This window comes from Callorhinchus milii, unplaced genomic scaffold (assembly GCF_018977255.1).
Source record: "Callorhinchus milii isolate IMCB2004 unplaced genomic scaffold, IMCB_Cmil_1.0 Scaffold2, whole genome shotgun sequence".
NCBI lineage: Eukaryota > Metazoa > Chordata > Chondrichthyes > Chimaeriformes > Callorhinchidae > Callorhinchus > Callorhinchus milii.
Genome location: NW_024704743.1, coordinates 57,077,442 through 57,095,916, shown reverse-complemented (window position 1 = coordinate 57,095,916; position 18,475 = coordinate 57,077,442). Strand labels below are relative to the sequence as shown.

Below are 18,475 nucleotides of genomic sequence, written 5' to 3'. Positions count from 1 at the left end.
AGACATACTGTATGACAGAAATGTCATACCACCTGTTAACTGTTTCAAATTTATTGCCAACTACAACAGCAGCTGGCTCCCATACATTGAAACGACATCAAATAGTAGTAGTTACTGTAGATTGTCATGTGTTCACTTTAATTGCCAGGGCAAAATGCAGGAAGCTGGCTGCTGTTTTCCTGCAGTTTTTTGGGGTCAAAATTGCTGTATTACTATACTCATCCTTTGGGAGAAATTTTACCTAGGTCTATATTTAGTCTATTAACATAACAATTTTGAGTGCCTACAATTCATAAAATTGTTCAGTTCAGTCTTAACTTTGAAGTAGAGTTTTTTTAAATTCTTAAAAGAACTTACAGAAATCAGGTTTCAAAATTAATGTTGTGTTCCAAGATTTAACAAATTATGGATGCTTGAAAATGTTATGTAAATAGAGGAAATAATAAACCCAGTTGAAATTTTTGGGACGCCCTCCTGACATGAAAGGTGATACATAAATGTAAATTTGTATTGCATTGAATTGAATTACTCCCAAATCTGTTTCCTCATTTTAAATATTAGTGTGTCAGCCTGGTTTAGTGGTGACACTCTTGCCTTTGAGTTAGAAGATGTGGGTTCAAGTGAAGTCATATAGCCTAAGCTGACAATCAAATGCAATGCTATGGTTGTGTTGCATTCTCGGAGATGCTGTCCTTCGGATGGGACATTAAACCGAGGTCCTGTCTGCCTGTTCAGGTGAACGTTAAAGATCCCATTGTACTATTTGAAGAGAAGGGGCTTTCTCCCAGTGTCTTGGACAATAATCCCTCAAAAATAAAAAAAATGGTCATTCACTTTATGGTTGTGTGTGGGATATTGCTGTGCGCAAATTGGCTGCAACATTCATCTACATAATACACAATCATTGCAATGAACAGTAAATCCTAGTAGGTTCTATATACAATGCAACGATTATTAGTAGCAAAGTAATCAGTATTATTCCATGTCAGTAAAACAAGGACTCTGTGCAGTCATGTGTTAATAGCTAATGCTCATTGTACTGTAGCTAATGGCATCAATTTGCTGACTGGCTCAACAGTTGAGTTAAACTGGTGTTCTACAAACTGGCATTGAACTGTCGCCATCCACAAGGCACAGAGTCAATGTCGCTAAAGGAGGCTCCATGGCCACTGTAGATAATTTGATACACATCGATAGATGCAGAACTTATGAGAATGGCTCAAGAGAAATGTCCCGGTGCCACCAACATTTCCTCATAACTCTATCCCTTAAATCCTGGGATTAATCTAGTAGCTCTACCGTATTCTCTATAACAACTGAATATCCCCTTTTGAAAAAGGAATACCAAAGCAGCACACAACATTTCAGATGGGGTTTGGAACAAAGCCAATTCTTGACAAAGCCTCTCTCAACTTAGACTTTATACCCTAAGGTGTACAGCTCAGCTATCCTGACTGCCTGAGAACACTGTATCGATGGATTTATTGAGCGGCCTATCAAAATCCAAGATATTCTGAATGCCTCAAACACATTTCCATTCAGTACATATTCTCAATCTCAAACTACCCTTTCTTCTGTTGAATCATAATTTTCCTTAATTTCCCTAATGAGATATAGAAACAAATGCAATTTTCCATGAAGCAGTTTATTTCCACGCTCAGGGTTTTTGAAATGACAAGTTAATTATTAATGACCACTTTGGTTTTATTTGAATGCATTTTGTACTTTGTTCAGCATTCTTCCCTCAGGTTAAAATACATCATATATTCATGTGTAGCAACATTTAACATAAGTTTGGAGATATACAAAGGGCCATTTTAAGAAGATGGCAATTGTACTAATTTACAAAATGGGAGATATGGCATTAAAGTTCATTCAATTGACACTGAGCTCAAGTAGAATTTCCCAATATTAGGGTGAAAATTTGTGAAGTGTGATGCGATAAATATCACTGATGATAATGATAATATTGTTGAGAATTCCATTGGAGCTGGTCAATAAATAAACCTGACGACAAATATAACCCTCACTGCTTCCCCCCTCTCCCAGCCACCTGGGTCTGAAGATACATTGGATTGTTGACCTGTGGAACATGACAAATTTAATAATAATCCTCCCTTGCATTTGGTATAGTGCTTTATTACGTCTTTGAGACACCTCAAAGTGCTTCACAGAACATACTGTAAAGTGAATTGACTACATTTTGTGGACGCAATGCGGCAGCCAATTGCACACAGCAATGTCCCACAAACAGTTGTGGACTGAAGTTAGGCATGGATGTTTTAAATTACTGTACAGAGAGGGGTCTCTAATTCAAACTGAAACACGATTCCTAATACAACAATACATCATCAATCAGGTAAAACTAACCTGATCGAAATCCATTCCATGTTCCCTTTTAGTAGGTGAACCATCCAACACTTGTTGAATTCTGCTTCATAATGATAGGAAGAGCTGACAGTGATTTTCCCCTCCTGCGGTTACCAGAAAGTGAGGTTGAGGCAAGGATGCTGGACTTGTTTAAGAAATATCTTGATGTTGTAACGGGAGAGTGGTTATTGCAGAGGATGTGATCAAATGGGCCAAAGGGCCTTCCTCATACAAACCTGTCTTGTGATTTTCAGAAAACCACAAGCACTTATACTTGGTTTCATTTCATCAAATCCCACTAGCAAAATAATATAGGAATACTTTCTGATTCATATTAGACTGATGCTTTACCTTTCATTCACTTTTTAGAAGATTTTATAAAGGGTTATACACAAATTTGGATGAATATGATTCGAATTTGCCAATTTCCATGAGATCAGGTTACTGCCTAGATCTTTAGTTCCTAGAGTCATATCCCAAACCGGGTTGATCAGATGATTCTCTTTCACTGCTGGCTCAAAGGCTATTGAGTGAAGTGTGTTTGGGCAGATTTAATCTGGCCCAGAACAACAGCAAAGAAAACTCCCCTATTAAAGTTGTTGTTGTGAAGGGTGCGATATAAATTCAAGTCGTTGTTGTTTTGCATTTGAATTGTGTCCCAACTTTAAGCAAAATTGTAAGTTAAAAACACAACTAAAAGATTGCTATTCTCAGCTTCTGCGAATGATAGATCCCAAAACAGGACAAAGTAAGATTTCTGAGGAAAGGTACCTTGTGGGTATGTGGATATTTTACACAGGCTGCTGGGATTTTAGAAGTAAGTAGCAGGGTAATAATTCTTCTTCTTTCTCTCCTCAAGGTCCTTGGCAAGAAACCAGAATTGTCTGAAGGTGACGACGATGATGACACTGTCGCAGACATGACCCACAGGAAGATGGCCAAGCTCTTTATGGTGATCATTGTTTTACAATACTCCAATCATAATATGGCTTACAATCAAAAAAACTGGGCCTATTTTATCGGAACAGAAAATGTTAAGTCTTTTTTAAAAAAATCTCAGTTGGATGTCTGACACACATGGGAGGTTATCACCATGCTTAAGGGTATCCTAACCAGATTGAGAGTTCCACACACATATGCCACCTACACATCGAAATTTCCCTGCGTCTGAAATTGAATGGCCACTCTGTCCCTGGAGGGAAACACCTTGCTTTCCTAATTTCAGTGTGTATTTGGCGTAGGTTGATTATGAGGGATTTTGATGGTGTAGATAGGGAGAAATTATTTTTCGCCAACAAAATACACAGTCAATTCACTTTACAGTATATTCTGTGAAGTTCTTTGAGACATCTCAATGATGTGATAAGGCGCTATATCAAATACAAGGATTATTATCATTATTATTAAGCTGTTATTATTTCCGCTGATTGGTATCAGTTTAAAATAGTAAGCCAGCAAAGGGGAGAAACGAGGGGACTTTATTTACTCAGACAGTTGTTAGGAGATCTGTTTCAAACAGTGTTCAATACTCCTGCCATCTGTCCCAGTTACTTTGTGGGGACAGCATCATCAAAACAAACTCACGTGATGAAGTGTTTCCAAGATGCAACTTGTGACATATTTTGTTGGTCAGGAATTTTCTCCGATCTCTTGTCAAGGCTGCGGTGGGAGCTGTTGTGTCCTGGAGACTGAAATTTCTCATGTTTTCAAGCTTAAGTCTTAAAATTTAAGATTATGTGGAATTTTGGAGTACAGTCCTAAATTCAATATTAACTTGAAAGACCATTATCTAGCTACTACAGAAAACAGGCTTCATTCTACAACATCTATAATGAACTCCCCCTTCTCCCTTGCTTGGTGTCCAACCCCGCTATTGTGCAGCGCTCTGAGACGCTATCCTGTATGAAAGAGCTGTAAAAATGCAACAGCGACAGCAACAAAATTTTATTTATAGCAATAATAACAACTTAATAATAATAATAATAATCCTTGCATTTGATGTAGCGCTTTTCACGTCGGGAGGATGTCCCAAAGCGCTTCACAGAACACACTGTAAAGTGAATTGACTGTATATTTGTGGGCGAACGCGGCAGCCAATTGCGCACAGCAATGTCCCACAAACAGTCGTAGATTGAAAATGACCAATTTATTATTGTTTTTGGTTTTGGAGGGATTATTAGGTGTGTGGAGTAAGGAAACTTGGCCAAGGTTTTGCCCTCTGCCTGGAATTGAACTCAGGTCTCTCACTTGCAAAGCGAGTGCTCTAACCACTGAGCTACAGGACTTGCACTTATATAGCGTCCACCACGCAGGGTAGCGTTCAGAACGCTTAACTGTGGTGGAACCTGACTCCGAGCCGGAGGTGGGGGAGAGGTGACCATAAGCACAGTCGAAATTGAAGGCTTGCAGGTGGGAGTTGAAAAAGGGGTGGGAGGGCGGCAAGGCGGAGGGATTGAGGTAGAGTGTTCCAGAGTTTCGGGGTGTGGAAGCTCAAAGCACGAGGGACAAGCAGGAGGCCGGTGCCAGTTGAACGGAGAGGTGAGGAGGTCGGAGAAGTAAGGAGGTGCCAGAGAGTGAATGGATTTGAACACGAGTGTGAGGATCTTGAAGTCAAATTTATATACTCTATTTATATAGCGCCTTTCATGTAGGAAGGATGTCCCAAGGCGCTGGACAGTTAAGGTTTGCAGCCGAGCTATTATATGCAATTGAAGACTTTTACAAAATTTCTTATACTTTACTACTAGAGCCTTAAACTTAAGAACATGAGAAAATTCAGACCCCAACAGTGGAAACAGCGCCATCTTGTGTATCTTACTGTTTAACACTATCTCAAGGCTTGCTGTCAGAAGCAGTGCTTAAATTAGTTAAATTAGTTAAATTAGCAGTGAGTTACAGGCTTCATTGATAAGCACAAAACCGATTTGAGTAAAGCTTTTAAAAAGATTGGGGAAGAAGGAACAATTTTAGGGTACTTGCATGTATTCACAGTTACGGTGTTTGGGATCTTGGCTCTTAGACATATGCAACTGCACACCTCAACATAGTGAGTCACAATGTCACCGAAAATTTATAGATCCAGACTTTGAGTGCCTTTTTGTCAAGGTAATAATAGCTTAATTTATATTGTGCCTTTTATGTGAATACATATGTAATAACCTTTTTCAAAATCCTTTCTCCTCAGGTTTCGGATGCGACTGGGTCTATGCAAGTGTCATTGGTGTCAGATGTAAACCCTTTCTCGTGTGACTTGCTCTTGTCTGAAGAATGCTTCATACTGGACAATGGAGCAAACAACAAAATCTATGTGTGGAAGGGTAAGAAATTGGCCTAAATATACAGCTCAAAAACTCCTCACTAAATGTTTTTTTTCTTTCAAAGTGGACTTGATAAAGTATTTATAAATATAAACATTGCTATTCACCCTGCACATTAACATTTCACTGACTAAAAATGAAGTAGAATTAAAATGCTGGAAATGACAGCCCAGAAAGAGGCCATTTAACCCAGTGAGCCCCTGCTGATGTCACCTCCTTGACGTAATAATTACCTCACACTTTATATCATGTCTATAATGTCAAAACATCTCAAAATAATGTCAAGTGATTGGTAGGCAAACACAGCAGACAGTTTCCTTGCTCAAGATCCCTTAAATAACTACCGTGAATGACCAATTTAGAACAATAATAATACTTGCATTTGAGATTATGTCTCTCATGTCAGGAAGAAGTGTCAAAGTGCTACACAGGAATTTCTGTAAAGTGTAGGGACTGTATTTTATAGGTGAACTGAAGGATTGCAGGTGAGTACAGTGGGAGAAGCTTCCTTCTCATTTCAACTAGTGCCATGGGAACTCTAATGTCCACCTGAACAGCCAGACGGCTTTAAATAGTCTCATCTAAAGGATTGCATCTGCAGCAATGCAGCACTCTACTGATACAGGGCTTAACCCCCCAATCCTCTGACCTACTAGAGTGAATGCTACCACTAAGCTAAGCCATGTAGAGTCAAATCTGTTTGAGCAACCACTTCCATTTAGCAACCACCCTCCGTTATAACCACCCTTGAATAGTCCGGACAGATTTTTCATAATAAACCATCGCTATTCAGTAAGCACCTGTCTAATGCAACGCAACCAGTGTCCACTGTTTGTTAGCCTGTTTACACCCAGTGCCTTTATACCAACACCCTTTTCAATGGCCAGTTGTCTCCATTCTTCACCTCTTCTCTGTGTGCGCAGGCATGTTTGGTGAAGTGTGTGTAAGAGGAGGGAGACATTGCAATTGCATGAGGGCACCTCTCTCCCCTCCATGTGCACAGGCATGTCTGAAGCTTCTTATTACAATAGTTGAAAGCGCCGAAAGTGCAATTTTCGAGTTCTGTCTCGATCTTTTTGGACATCGACACTGAACTGCAACATTGCATTTTATTAAAATAAATTAAATTTATGGGTTCATATGTGCACTGTATTTTGTGATACACTTAGAAATTCTACACACACCAATAAATATTTCACCAACAAATATACTGTCAATTCACTTTACAGTCTATTCTGTGATGCGCTTTGAGACAGACGTCTAGAAGACGTGAAAAGTGCTATATCAAATGCAAGGATTATTATTATTAAGTCCTTAGAGGCCATCCTTATATAAAGGCCACTTTGGCTAGTCCCCTGAGTGGTTGTTGAAGACAGGTTTGACTGTATATAAAGATATGTGCCACAGCTTTCATTTCTCTGATAGCATTGTAGTAACTTAATTGGTAACAATTGGTAAATTAAAGTTCGTCAATTCATGTTCAGTAAATTTCACTGGTTTATACCAAAGTGTTTATACCATTGTGTTGTCGTACCTGCAATATCACTGGGTATCTGCTGATGGAGCCAGTGAGCTAAAGACAGTGCTATTCTCAATAGCACCACCAGTAGATATGTAATGGTGCTACAGTCCCAATTAGCCAAGTTCTTTTGTGTGTGTACATGATTTACACAGTATCACTTTTAAAAAATGTACAACAGTGAGTCTTATTTCATGATAATACTGAAAAATTCAAGGGAAGGAGAATTTCTATTATAAACAGAAACGAAAAATTCACCAGTGTTGGCAGTCAGCACAAGGCAGAAGCTCTAGTCGGTAAGTTGTGGGTTCATTTCTTGAATCCAGCACTTCGAACTTCCAGTCTACCTGACGATCAGATGCAGTACTGGGGGTGCACTGCATTGTCGGAGGTGTTATGCTTTGGATGAGATGTTAAAACCGAGGTCCTGTCTGTCTGCTGATTTTTCCGATGCCCTCTTGCCAGTCTCTCCAGCTTCACCATTCATAAAATCCAGTTAATTCAAAACTCCGTCTTTCATATCCTCACTCGTACTAAACTCCAAGCCACTCACCGCAGTTTTTGCCAGGTTCCACTGGCTCCCTCCTGCAGAATTCATTGATTTTAAAACTTTCACACTCACTTACAAATAAATCACTTCATGCCTGGCACCTCCCTCCCTCTCCAAACTGCTTATATCCCACTCCACTACCCGCCATCTTTGCTCAGCTGCCTCTGGCTTCCTGCATGTCCTTCATCCCCTCCGCTCCACCATCAGTGGTTGTGCTTTCATCCACTGCATCCCAAGGCTCTGGAACTCTGCCTCAGTCACTCCTTCTCGCCTTGGGACGTCCTCCCGACGTAAAAGGTGCTCTATAAATGGAATCTTGTTGTTGTTGTTGTTGTTGTTCTCTCTGCCTCAATCCATCCGCCATGTTTCCTACTTGCCCATCTTCAGATCACACATGAAGACCTTCCTCTTCGACACCACAACTGGCACCGCCTTCCATCACCTCCGGAATATCGCCAGATTACGGCACTACCTCACCCCTCACGCTGCTGAAACCCTGGTTCACGCCTTTGTCACCTCAAGGCTGGACTATGGGAACTCTCTCCTCGCCGGCCTTCCCGGCACCTCCCTCCACAAGCTGCAGGTCATTCAGAACTCTGCAGCTCGTGTACTGTCCCGCACCAGGCTTCGGGAACACATCACTCCCACCCTCGCTCCCCTCCACTGGCTCCCCATCCCCCAGAGGATTGATTTCAAGATCCTCATCCTCACCTACAAGGCCATTCACGGCCTTGCTCCCTCCTACCTCTCCAACCTACTATCCCCCTACCTACCTGCCCGTACCCTCCGTTCCTCTGGCTCCGGTCTGCTCCACGTCCCCCGCCCCAACCGCCCTACTATCGGTGGTCGGGCCTTCAGCCTCTCAGCCCCGAGGCTCTGGAACTCCATCCCCCAGTGCCTTCGCCTTGCTTCCTCCCTTTCCTCCTTCAAGGCCGGTCTCAAAACCTTTCTCTTTGACCGTGCCTTCAGCTCCCCTCTCGACTCTCTTCCTCCTCCTCGCTCCCTCCCTTCCCTCCCCTCACCCTGACCATTTCCCCCTCCTCTCTCCCTCCCTTCCCTCCCCTCACCCTGACCATTTCCCCCCTGCTCGGGTCATGACCCAACTGTGCAGCGCCTTGGGACGTCCTCCTGACGTGAAAGGCGCTCTATAAATGGAATCTTGTTGTTGTTGTTGTTGTTGTTTAAGATCATTCAGCTGATCTTTTTGAAAAGAAAAGGGACTTTCCCTTGGTGTCTGGCCAACGATCCTTTCACCTGGCTGTCTGTGAGACATTGCTGTGCACAAACTGGCCGCTCTGTTCAGTTACAAATACAAAGTTATTATGCTTTACAGTAATTACTGTGAGCATTTTGAGACTTCAACATAATAAAGTGCTGTATCAAATGCAAGGATTATTATTTATTATTATTACAGAAATGGCCTCACCAGGAGTTATTTCCACTTGTAATTAAATGTAAGCAAAGATTATTTCCTAAAATGTCTTCATTTTGTTTTCATAAGCTCTCAATTTGTTCATGCTGCGTTTATACTGCAGGGTGGGCAGAGGCTCATGTGAAGATTAATCACTTGCATGGAGTGGTTGAGCAGAATGTGTTGTTTCGCTGTTGAACGGTTGATGTAACTCAGGCCATAGCTAAACTGTGGGGCTAACAACTGCACTATCACCTATTTCTCCTGCCAGACAGTATGGTGTTATTGATATGTAAAAAACAAGCACAAGACTGTCCTGAAGCAGGGATACGAGTAAATCAAATAACAAATAAATTATCTTAGCAATTTAAATGAGAAATGCAATGATATCGTTCCCCCTGGTTTTAGAAGAGAAACAGAAAGTACTTTATAGCTCAGTGTGAGCAGTACTGTGCCAACAATTACTTTTCACTCATGCTCTGCTTAATGAGAAAACATTCTGGTACTTAGGTAAACATGCCAACCCAGAAGAAAGAAAGGCAGCCATGAAGACGGCTGAAGGATTCATAAAGCAAATGGGCTACTCAGCGAACAGTCAGGTGAGATGGGATTCCTCAAGCCAGAAATGGCTAGATTGCTTCAACTACAACAGCTTGCACTTATATGGCACACAAGATGAAAGTCTTAAGGTGCTTCATAGAGACCTCTATTTATGTGACTATCATATAACGTGAAAATGCAGCTCAGATGGAAGCCTTGTACTGTGTGCATGTGACACTGACAGGCCACTGTTCTGGTTGTCCTCTCTCGCCCAAGATGAATACAGTATGCTCTGAAGTGCTGTATTCACAGGAGCATTTAAAAAGAATTTGTACATATGGAATCCTGCAGGTAACAAGTTATGCATCAAACTGACCCTGTGGGTACTCTCTTCTAATGTCCTTGGGAGGAGATTCTGTGGAAGCCATGTTCTGGGGGTCTGTAAGACACAAGTCTCAGAGGAATCTGTATTTGAGAAATCTTATTGAATTCTACTCAGGATACTGTGTTTTAAAGCCTTGGACTCTTTTAATGGGATTTAAGCTGAAGTAAAGTAAAACAGAGATTGTAAAATCCATCAAGCAGAAAAATAACAGGCGCAAGTTCATTCTGATCCTGGACTGTCAGCACAGATTAGTTTCTTGTGGACTGAACTGCATAACTCTCAACTATGAAAGAGAAATAAATACTCCCATTAGAGGAGTTATAGCTCTTTCTCCGCTCTTCATACAAAGGGGATCAACCTATTTATTAAACTACACTGGAAACAACTGGAGCATTGGTGGTTCAGTGGGAGAGGTGGAAATGGTCTTTCACTTCTGAGACCTGGATTTAAATTTGATCTGGATTGATGGGATAAGCTATTCTCTCTCTGTCAGATTAAAGATTCTATATAAAATGAGAATGAGTCAGTCTCAACTCTTTTTCTAGTGGGTTTGAACGTGGGCACACTAGAAATTTGGCTTGAATTGGCGATATGTTGGGAATATCATTAAGAAACATCATAAGGGAGCAATTTATAGCAGTAAAACAGAGATTTATAGCAGAAATGGAGGAAATAGAGAGTTAGAGAGACTCAAAGAGTCTCAGAAAGAGAGAGCAAGACAGAGTTAGACACTGAGTGAGTGATAGAGAGAGAGAAAGGTTGGTACAGTATAGTATAGTCACAATGTAACTATATACAGTAAAATGATGTTTTAATTAGCACTATAGCCAATCTGTATTTTGTGTGATGACATTATCTGCAGTATTTCCTTATCCACAATTGGACTGGTCCCAATTAGTGTGGATAATCAGTCTGTAGGTGGTGCTCTCCTGAGATTGTGGTTAAAATACTTTCTTCATTACTCTACTGGTCAGCAAGTTTACTTCTTTTTAAAAAAATAAACCAATTAATGCTTTGTCAGATCTTGATTTATTGTGAATTTGTAGAATCGTAGAAATTATAGAAATTACCGCACAGAAGGAAGTAATTGTGTAACAGAAGAAACTCTGGCAGACAGAGAATAGTTTAATTCCATCAATCTTTTCATTGTGTTAGCTTCTCCACTGCCTCCTCCAGGAAAGCTACTTTAATTCAGTTTCTCCTTTCTTTCCCTGTATCCTTTTATAGTATTTGTCTTCAAATACGTATCCCAATTCCCTTTCAAATGTGATGGTCTTAGATTCAATTGTGACTTATGGCAAAGCATCTTCTAATAATCCCCTGTGTCAAATAAAAACTTCTTTCCTCTCCCTTAATTCTTCCAGTGACATATCTTGGACATATGCCCCTCTAGTTTACTGGTTTACCAACCAAAATATCCATTTAAGTTGCGCTCTTCATGCGGGTAGCATCACAGAGAACCAGCGGGATATCTATTAATTCATTTCACATTGAATCTTATCAGTTAGCAGAAAATTAAGCCATAGTTATCTAACAACTGCATTAAAGAAAATGTAGAGGTAGGAGCTTTGCAATGTATGTGTATCTTGTAGCTGACTTCCTTTTAGCTGATGGGTAGCTATTGAAAAGGCAAGAGGGAGATAATTACTTCAAACATCAGTCATATTTCCAGCCTGCAGAGTTAGTAGAATATGTAGTATTTCTGTCACTGCATTAATATTGTATTAGTACTGGAGGAAATCACAGACAGCCTTGTTTTCCCCTGCAGATACAAGTGCTTCCTGAAGGTGGAGAGACTCCAATCTTCAAACAGTTCTTCAAGAATTGGAAAGATGTCAACCAGAGCGAGGGATTCGGACAAGTGTACACCACAGAGACAATTGCAAGAATCAAACAAATTGAATTTGATGCCTCAAAGCTGCACTCTTGTCCACAGATGGCTGCAAAACACAACATGGTGGATGATGGTTCAGGAAAAACAGAGGTACCTTGTAACAATATCAGCTACAACTTTCAGTGGTATTTCACATAGGATGAATGTCTTGAAACAACAAAGAAGATCACCAAGCAGGGAAGGAATGAGGCACAGCTTAAGGGTATTGATCAAAGACACAGTCAGAAGAGATATGATTTTACAGGGTAATGGAAGCAGGGATAAAAGGCACAAGGTGATAAGAGTTTGTGAGAGAATTATAGAGAGGATGAGTATAGTGGCTGAAGACTCGATTAAATGATGGTGGGATGAGGTGAGGAAAAAGTAGTAGATCAAACTTTGGAAATGCAGAGGGTAAGAGCAGGAGAAGAGAGAGCTTTAAGAGATTGCAAAGGTAGAGAGGAGCAAGATGATGAAAAGATTTGGATGTCAGGGCAAGAATCTAGAGGTCAATCCACTGAGATATTGAAGTGATTTGCACATGGTGAGAATTAAGGGCGATGGGGTTGCAGAACATACAGAACATTAAATCAGTACAGATTTAATGCAAATTTGCATTTATATGGTGCCTTTCATGTTGGGAGGACATCTCAAGGTGCTGGACTGTCCGGGATTTATATCGATCTGGGGCCGGGAGTGGGGAGTCAAGGAGACGTGGGGTGAAAGGAGAGAAAGATAGCTGAAAGCAAAGTCAAAGAGAAATGTCTGGAGGAAGATGTTGAAGGAGTTGAGGACAGAGCGAGTTGAAGGGACTCTAGGATACAGTTTAAAGGTTAGGATGAGGTTCTTGAATATAGTGTGGGAGAACTGCAAAGTTTGGGATAAGTTAAGCTTATGAAAGATTGTTGGGACTGGTTGTAGATTGGTTAAACTCAGTGGTGCCATACAGCAGTGTGGTTATTGGGAGGAGGGCTAATTAACATTGCTGTTAATGGCAATATCTAAATGACATGATTCTGCAGGTTCCTATCCCTTTCTTTATCCGTAAAGTAATTCACCATCTTTTTACAAGGCTGGATAGGCCCATCGACTATTGTGCACCAAACCATAGTTAGAAGAAGTTAGTTTTTTTCCCAGCATTAGTTGAAAGACTGTGTCTACCATATTCATGGTCATTGAGAAAACAGTGAAGAAAGTCTTATTTGTGAAGTTTGTAAAACAATCACTGTATTTTACATTTTGTACTGATTTCTTCTTTCTCTCCCGTACACCCCTCCGCACCAGATCTGGCGTGTTGAGAGCAATGGTCGCATTCCTGTTGACGAAAGTACATACGGGCATTTTTTTGGGGGAGATTGTTACATCATTCTTTACACGTACAGATCGGGTCAGATCATCTACACCTGGTAAGTTAATCCAATTTCATATTTATTGGTTTGTAACAATGTTTGTAACTTTGATTGTGCAAGAGGAGACACACACTGTTATTCAGCCTCACTTATACAAGAGGGACGCACACTGTTAGACGACCTCACTTATACAAGAGGGTCCTGGTAATTGGACTTCTCTATGACAACAGTCAGTGGACGATAGTGGGTGTCCACCGAGAGATAGATATGTAGGGGGAATGAGTGACAATCAGATGCAACGTCCTCCTCTGAATCTACTCTACTGAGAGTTGATTAAACCTATTCTGGGAGACCAACAGCAGTTTGTTTTTACTGTCCTGCCAGGCAGTCAGTATCATCTTTTTAAGATGATTGGATTAAAGAATGACACCTGTATCTCAAACATTTCCCACCAGACATTACAAGAGTTACTGTGTATAGTAGCTACGTCCCTGAAGGCTGTCTGCGTTTGTCTATAAAATGCTTGTATTTTATGACACCAACAAGGAGAGAATGGATCATTTAGGATTATAGATTTTGATGGCATTACTTGAATTACAACACAAAAGTTTCAGCTGGTGAGAGATGCTACTGATGGTGTCGTTTCTCAGACTCTGTAAATGAGACAACTTTTAAACCAATTAGCAAATAGTGAAGGTACTACTGTCATATTACATTAATATCAGTAACATTCAGACTGACAATAGACTGTCATCCTGAACATCATGAAAGTCTCTGCATGTTTCAGAGTTTGCTGTTATACAGCTGCACTATTGATGATTAATTTATTGAGGCCTGTTACATTTTTTCTTTGAAAATCAGTCAGCACAGCAGAGTGCCATTAGTGACTGAAAGAGGGTTTTTACTGGGAGGCTGTTGACAGTGTGTGACAGAAGTGTGCAGATTATAGGCATATGATTAACTAGAGATTAAAGATAAATTCAACATACAACAAAGTCAAGGAGAGAAACAACTGCAAGCATGTAAATGTTGAAGTTGAAAGCTAATTCAGTAAGTAGCAAAATGCTACAATAAAACAACCTGACAATATCAAGGTACAACCTGAAATGACCGTAGCTCTGTTTTATTCTGAAGCACATGCAAACCAATATAGAGAGAGTTTGAGGATTAATCTGGTAATTTGTATATTGAATTTAAGATGCTCAGTTTAAAGGGACACTATCCTTATCTCCAGAGAGGTTGAAATGCCAAAAGAATCATTTCTATTTTACTTTGAAAAGGATTTTTTTGAAAGTAAAATCCAATGAATAGCCCACTGATGTGGTTTGTCATGAATAACATCAAACAAAACAATAGTTTGCTGACATTTTATATGTAAAGACTGTGACTTTGAAATAATTCCACTTTGGCCTCTCTCTTGCCTGTCTCAAGTTTGTGTGCCCCTCCTGGTACTTCAGTTAATTAATAATGATCTTTACATTTCTTACAGTCTCTTATCACATCATCAAGGAAGGATTTACTATACAACCTAGTGAAAGTGACTATCTATTTGTAAGCAAATGTAGTAGTCAATTTGCGAACAGCAATGCCTTTGAAGTTAATTAACAATTTAGTTTGGGAGATTGTTGGCCACCTTTCTCTCTTGTAATAGTGCCATGGGATCTTTAAAATCTACCTGAACAGGCAGACAGGACCTTGTTTAAATATCTCATCCAAAGGATTGCACCTCTGGCAATGCACTGGCATATCAGTCTAGTTTAAGGAGCTCAAAGTTCTGATGAGGGGCTTGAACTAATAACATTTTGACGGAGAGGTAAAAGTACTACAAAGTGAGTTGAACTGTTTTAGCAGGAGTCAACATACCTCCTGCACATAAATACTCAGTAATGTACAGAACAAACAATAAATTATATTATTATTATTAAATGTAACAAAATATCTCCCCATTCTTTTAAAATGTATATATTTCTTATTTACCCTATTTTAAACCAAAGCTATGGGGTGTTTTTAGCAAGAAAAAATATGGAATTAGACAGTCATTTCAACTACATGGATATGGGGAAAGGGCAGGTAAATGGGGCTGAAGGGTTGGTCTTGTGGAAGCCGACACAGATGAATGGACTTCTTCTGTGCCATAAATTACTATGGTTTTACCTTCAAAATGACTTAATGCTACAGATATTCTTTTAATGTTCCAGAATTCAATTGCACTCCTGTGGAGGAGCATCAGCAACGGTACCACAAATAAAATCTCTCATGTTAACACTTGCAGATTATTATTTCTGATACACCCATAAAAAATAAAGTGTGCCTCACTGTTCTTCAATGTCTCACTGTCCTCTGGGTAACATTGTTGTCTTCGCAATTGTAAATCAAAGACTTCTGTGCAGCCTAACTCTGAAATCCGGCAGCCTTAACTGTAAGGATTTTTTGTAAGCACTCAGACAGACTACAATATTAAATGGGAGTGAGGGGACTCTTGCATTGCCCACCTCTTCCATTACAAGTGAGCCTGAAGTAGGTTATTTGGAGCACTTCTAACACTGACTGCCCTGCAACTGAAGAAGGAAGGTTGAAAACCTTGTGAGGAATGTTAAAAAGAAACATAAACAGGCTAACAGAGATATGAAGAAGTAGGAGAAGATTTGACACTGAATTTGCTGCTTACTGTTAAGTTCTCTGAGAAACTGTGAGAAAGAAAAACTTTGTACAAAAGGGAGATGCAAAGTGAATGGAGCTTTTGTTAAAACTTGTCATCGTCGTCCTTCTCGCGCCCCCCAACCCCCACCCCCCCCCCCCAGGTTTATTTACTGGGAAAATATTCATTCAGCGGTAATGTTTAAAAACTTTAGGCAAATCTGATTGAATTTATAGTCATCAATTATATGTCTTGTTGTGGTATAGATTGAGTTAAGTACTTTGCTGCAATCGTCTGCAATTTTGCTGCTCAAAAATTGCTGTCTTATTACATTAATATTGAGGAGAGTTGCCCTTAAGCCAAGTACCAACGCATTTAAGAGATTTTTGTAATTATCTCTGTGTTCCCTAAAACTCTCATCTAAGCATTTTTGTTCTTTATAAAAGCTCCATTTATTACACTTTGCAAATTTAATTAAGTGTTCAATTTAGTCGCAGGTTTATGTGAGCCATGCTTACATGAGTTGTTCTTAAATAAAATAGGTGTTTTTATGGCCTTGAATCCCATTTTATATGAGATAGTATTTGACCAACTGTCTGTTTTCAGAAGGCTAATTTGCAGTATTTCTCAGTAGGTTTCTTAGTAAGAAATGTGTAATTAACAAATTTATAATATATTGAATATGCTCCTGAATGCAATGCTCTGCAGATTTGGTGTTTTAGAAAATCAATTATTAGATATTTCATAATAAGAAATTTCTTAACTACTGCAAATTAGACCTGTACATTTTAGCAACAGAATAATTTTCCAGTGGGTATTTGGACCATAGAAATTTACAGAGGAAAGAAGGTCATTCATGTCTGTGCCAGCATTTTTAAGAGTCTCATTTATCTGCCCTATCCTCATACCACTGTAGTTTTTGCAAGGAAACGGCAAAGGACACTTCAGTTTCTTCTATTATTATTATTTTATCAGTATTTTGTGATTCTCTAGTGGGAGAGGGATTACATTGGTGTCAAAATATGAAATTTCAATATTAGACTTTGCTGTCTCACACTGTGGTTTAATGGCTCACCACTTCCTCATCAAAATAATAGGTCTTGACAGAAATGCTGAACACACATATTCAACATCCACAGGGTGAATGCAACATTTCATTAAACAAAGGCAGGTTATAGCAGGCTATTCAACTACAGGGCATGACCACTGAATCAGATCCATTCCTCACCCAATATCTCCACATGTGCGCCTTTCAGATGGATAGTGATCAGGAATGGAAACCTGACTGATTTTCACAAACCTAACATTGTTCCAATTACAAGTTGTCGCTTTAATATACATTCCACAAAAACTCTGATTCTGGATATGGCTGTGATATAACAAAGGCCTTACGTTTGATATAGCACTTATCACGTCGTCGAGATGTCTTAAAGTGCTTCACAGGATATACTGTAAAGTGATGTGACTGTGTATTTTGCGGGCGAGAGTGTATTTTCTCTCTCTGGGATCTAATTTGCCAGTCTCACAACAGCAATAACTTGCATTTATACAGTACCCTTCACATGGGATAGTGTCTGGAATGCTTAACAATGCCATAGTTTGACACCAAGGTGTAGAGAAAGGGGAGGTCACTGTAGGCACGCTCAAAGAGGAAAGTCTTCAGGCGTGATCTGGGACAAGGCGACAGAATTGAGGGTTGGGGCATTGTTGTTGAAGGCATGGCCTCTGATGGTAGAGCGGTGGGGTTAAGGGATGCTCAGAAGGCCGAGCCAGCTGAGCAAAAGGGATGAGTAGAGGAGTGGGGCATAAACAGGTCAGAGAGTTAGGGAGATCCCGGGGCATTAGTGATCTGTAAATGATTGTGAAGAACTTGAAATTAATGTGTTCTGCAATTTGAAATTAATCTGTGGAGCCTGGCTGTGGGTGGGTGAAGTGGGTGTGGAGTCACAAAAGGATTTGTAAATAGCAGATCCTGGTTGTGTCTTTGGCTGACCCTCTGGAACAGCACTAAGAAGCTGTGCACCACGAGCTTCTTTTAGCCTCAATTCACCTTCATGAAATTTGATGCTGAATTCAGCATCTGAGAAAAATTCCAGTTGGTCAGCCTGAGACACACCAGGGAACCTGCAGCATGTGCTTTCACAAATCATTTGTGTTATATTGTGTGATGGTTACTCAGCTCTATGTAGCTTTCCTCTCCAGCATCAAGTTAAGTAAGCTGCAGTTGTTAATCTTGCCTCTGATCCTATTTCATAGATCAGTCACCCCAAGCAAACATTGGCAGAGTGAAGCTCATCTTGCTGGTAGCCTGACAGAGAACTGACACTTGATAATACTGAGCTGCTGTTCAGAAGTATTTCCAAACCAACCAATATGCTCAACAGCATTGTACGATCACTAACTTCTAATAATTTCTACAATATATATTTTTTGGTATATATATATATATTCTACAAAAGATATACTGATATATTTAGTGGGTGAAAGGCAGCCGCCAGTTTGTGCACAGCAAGATCCCACAAT

The 18,475-nt window shown here is 40.0% G+C and overlaps 1 protein-coding gene across 1 annotated transcript in view; it reads left to right on the top strand.

The window, feature by feature from the left end:
• Window positions 1-18,475, top strand: part of scin (scinderin) — a 60,006-nt gene that overhangs the window by 24,165 nt on the left and 17,366 nt on the right. The window contains exons 5-9 of the mRNA XM_007899717.2: window positions 3,230-3,322; window positions 5,555-5,687; window positions 9,678-9,766; window positions 11,861-12,076; window positions 13,250-13,371. Of these exons, the coding sequence (XP_007897908.1) occupies window positions 3,230-3,322; window positions 5,555-5,687; window positions 9,678-9,766; window positions 11,861-12,076; window positions 13,250-13,371 (653 nt within the window). The remainder of the gene's footprint in view (window positions 1-3,229; window positions 3,323-5,554; window positions 5,688-9,677; window positions 9,767-11,860; window positions 12,077-13,249; window positions 13,372-18,475) is intronic.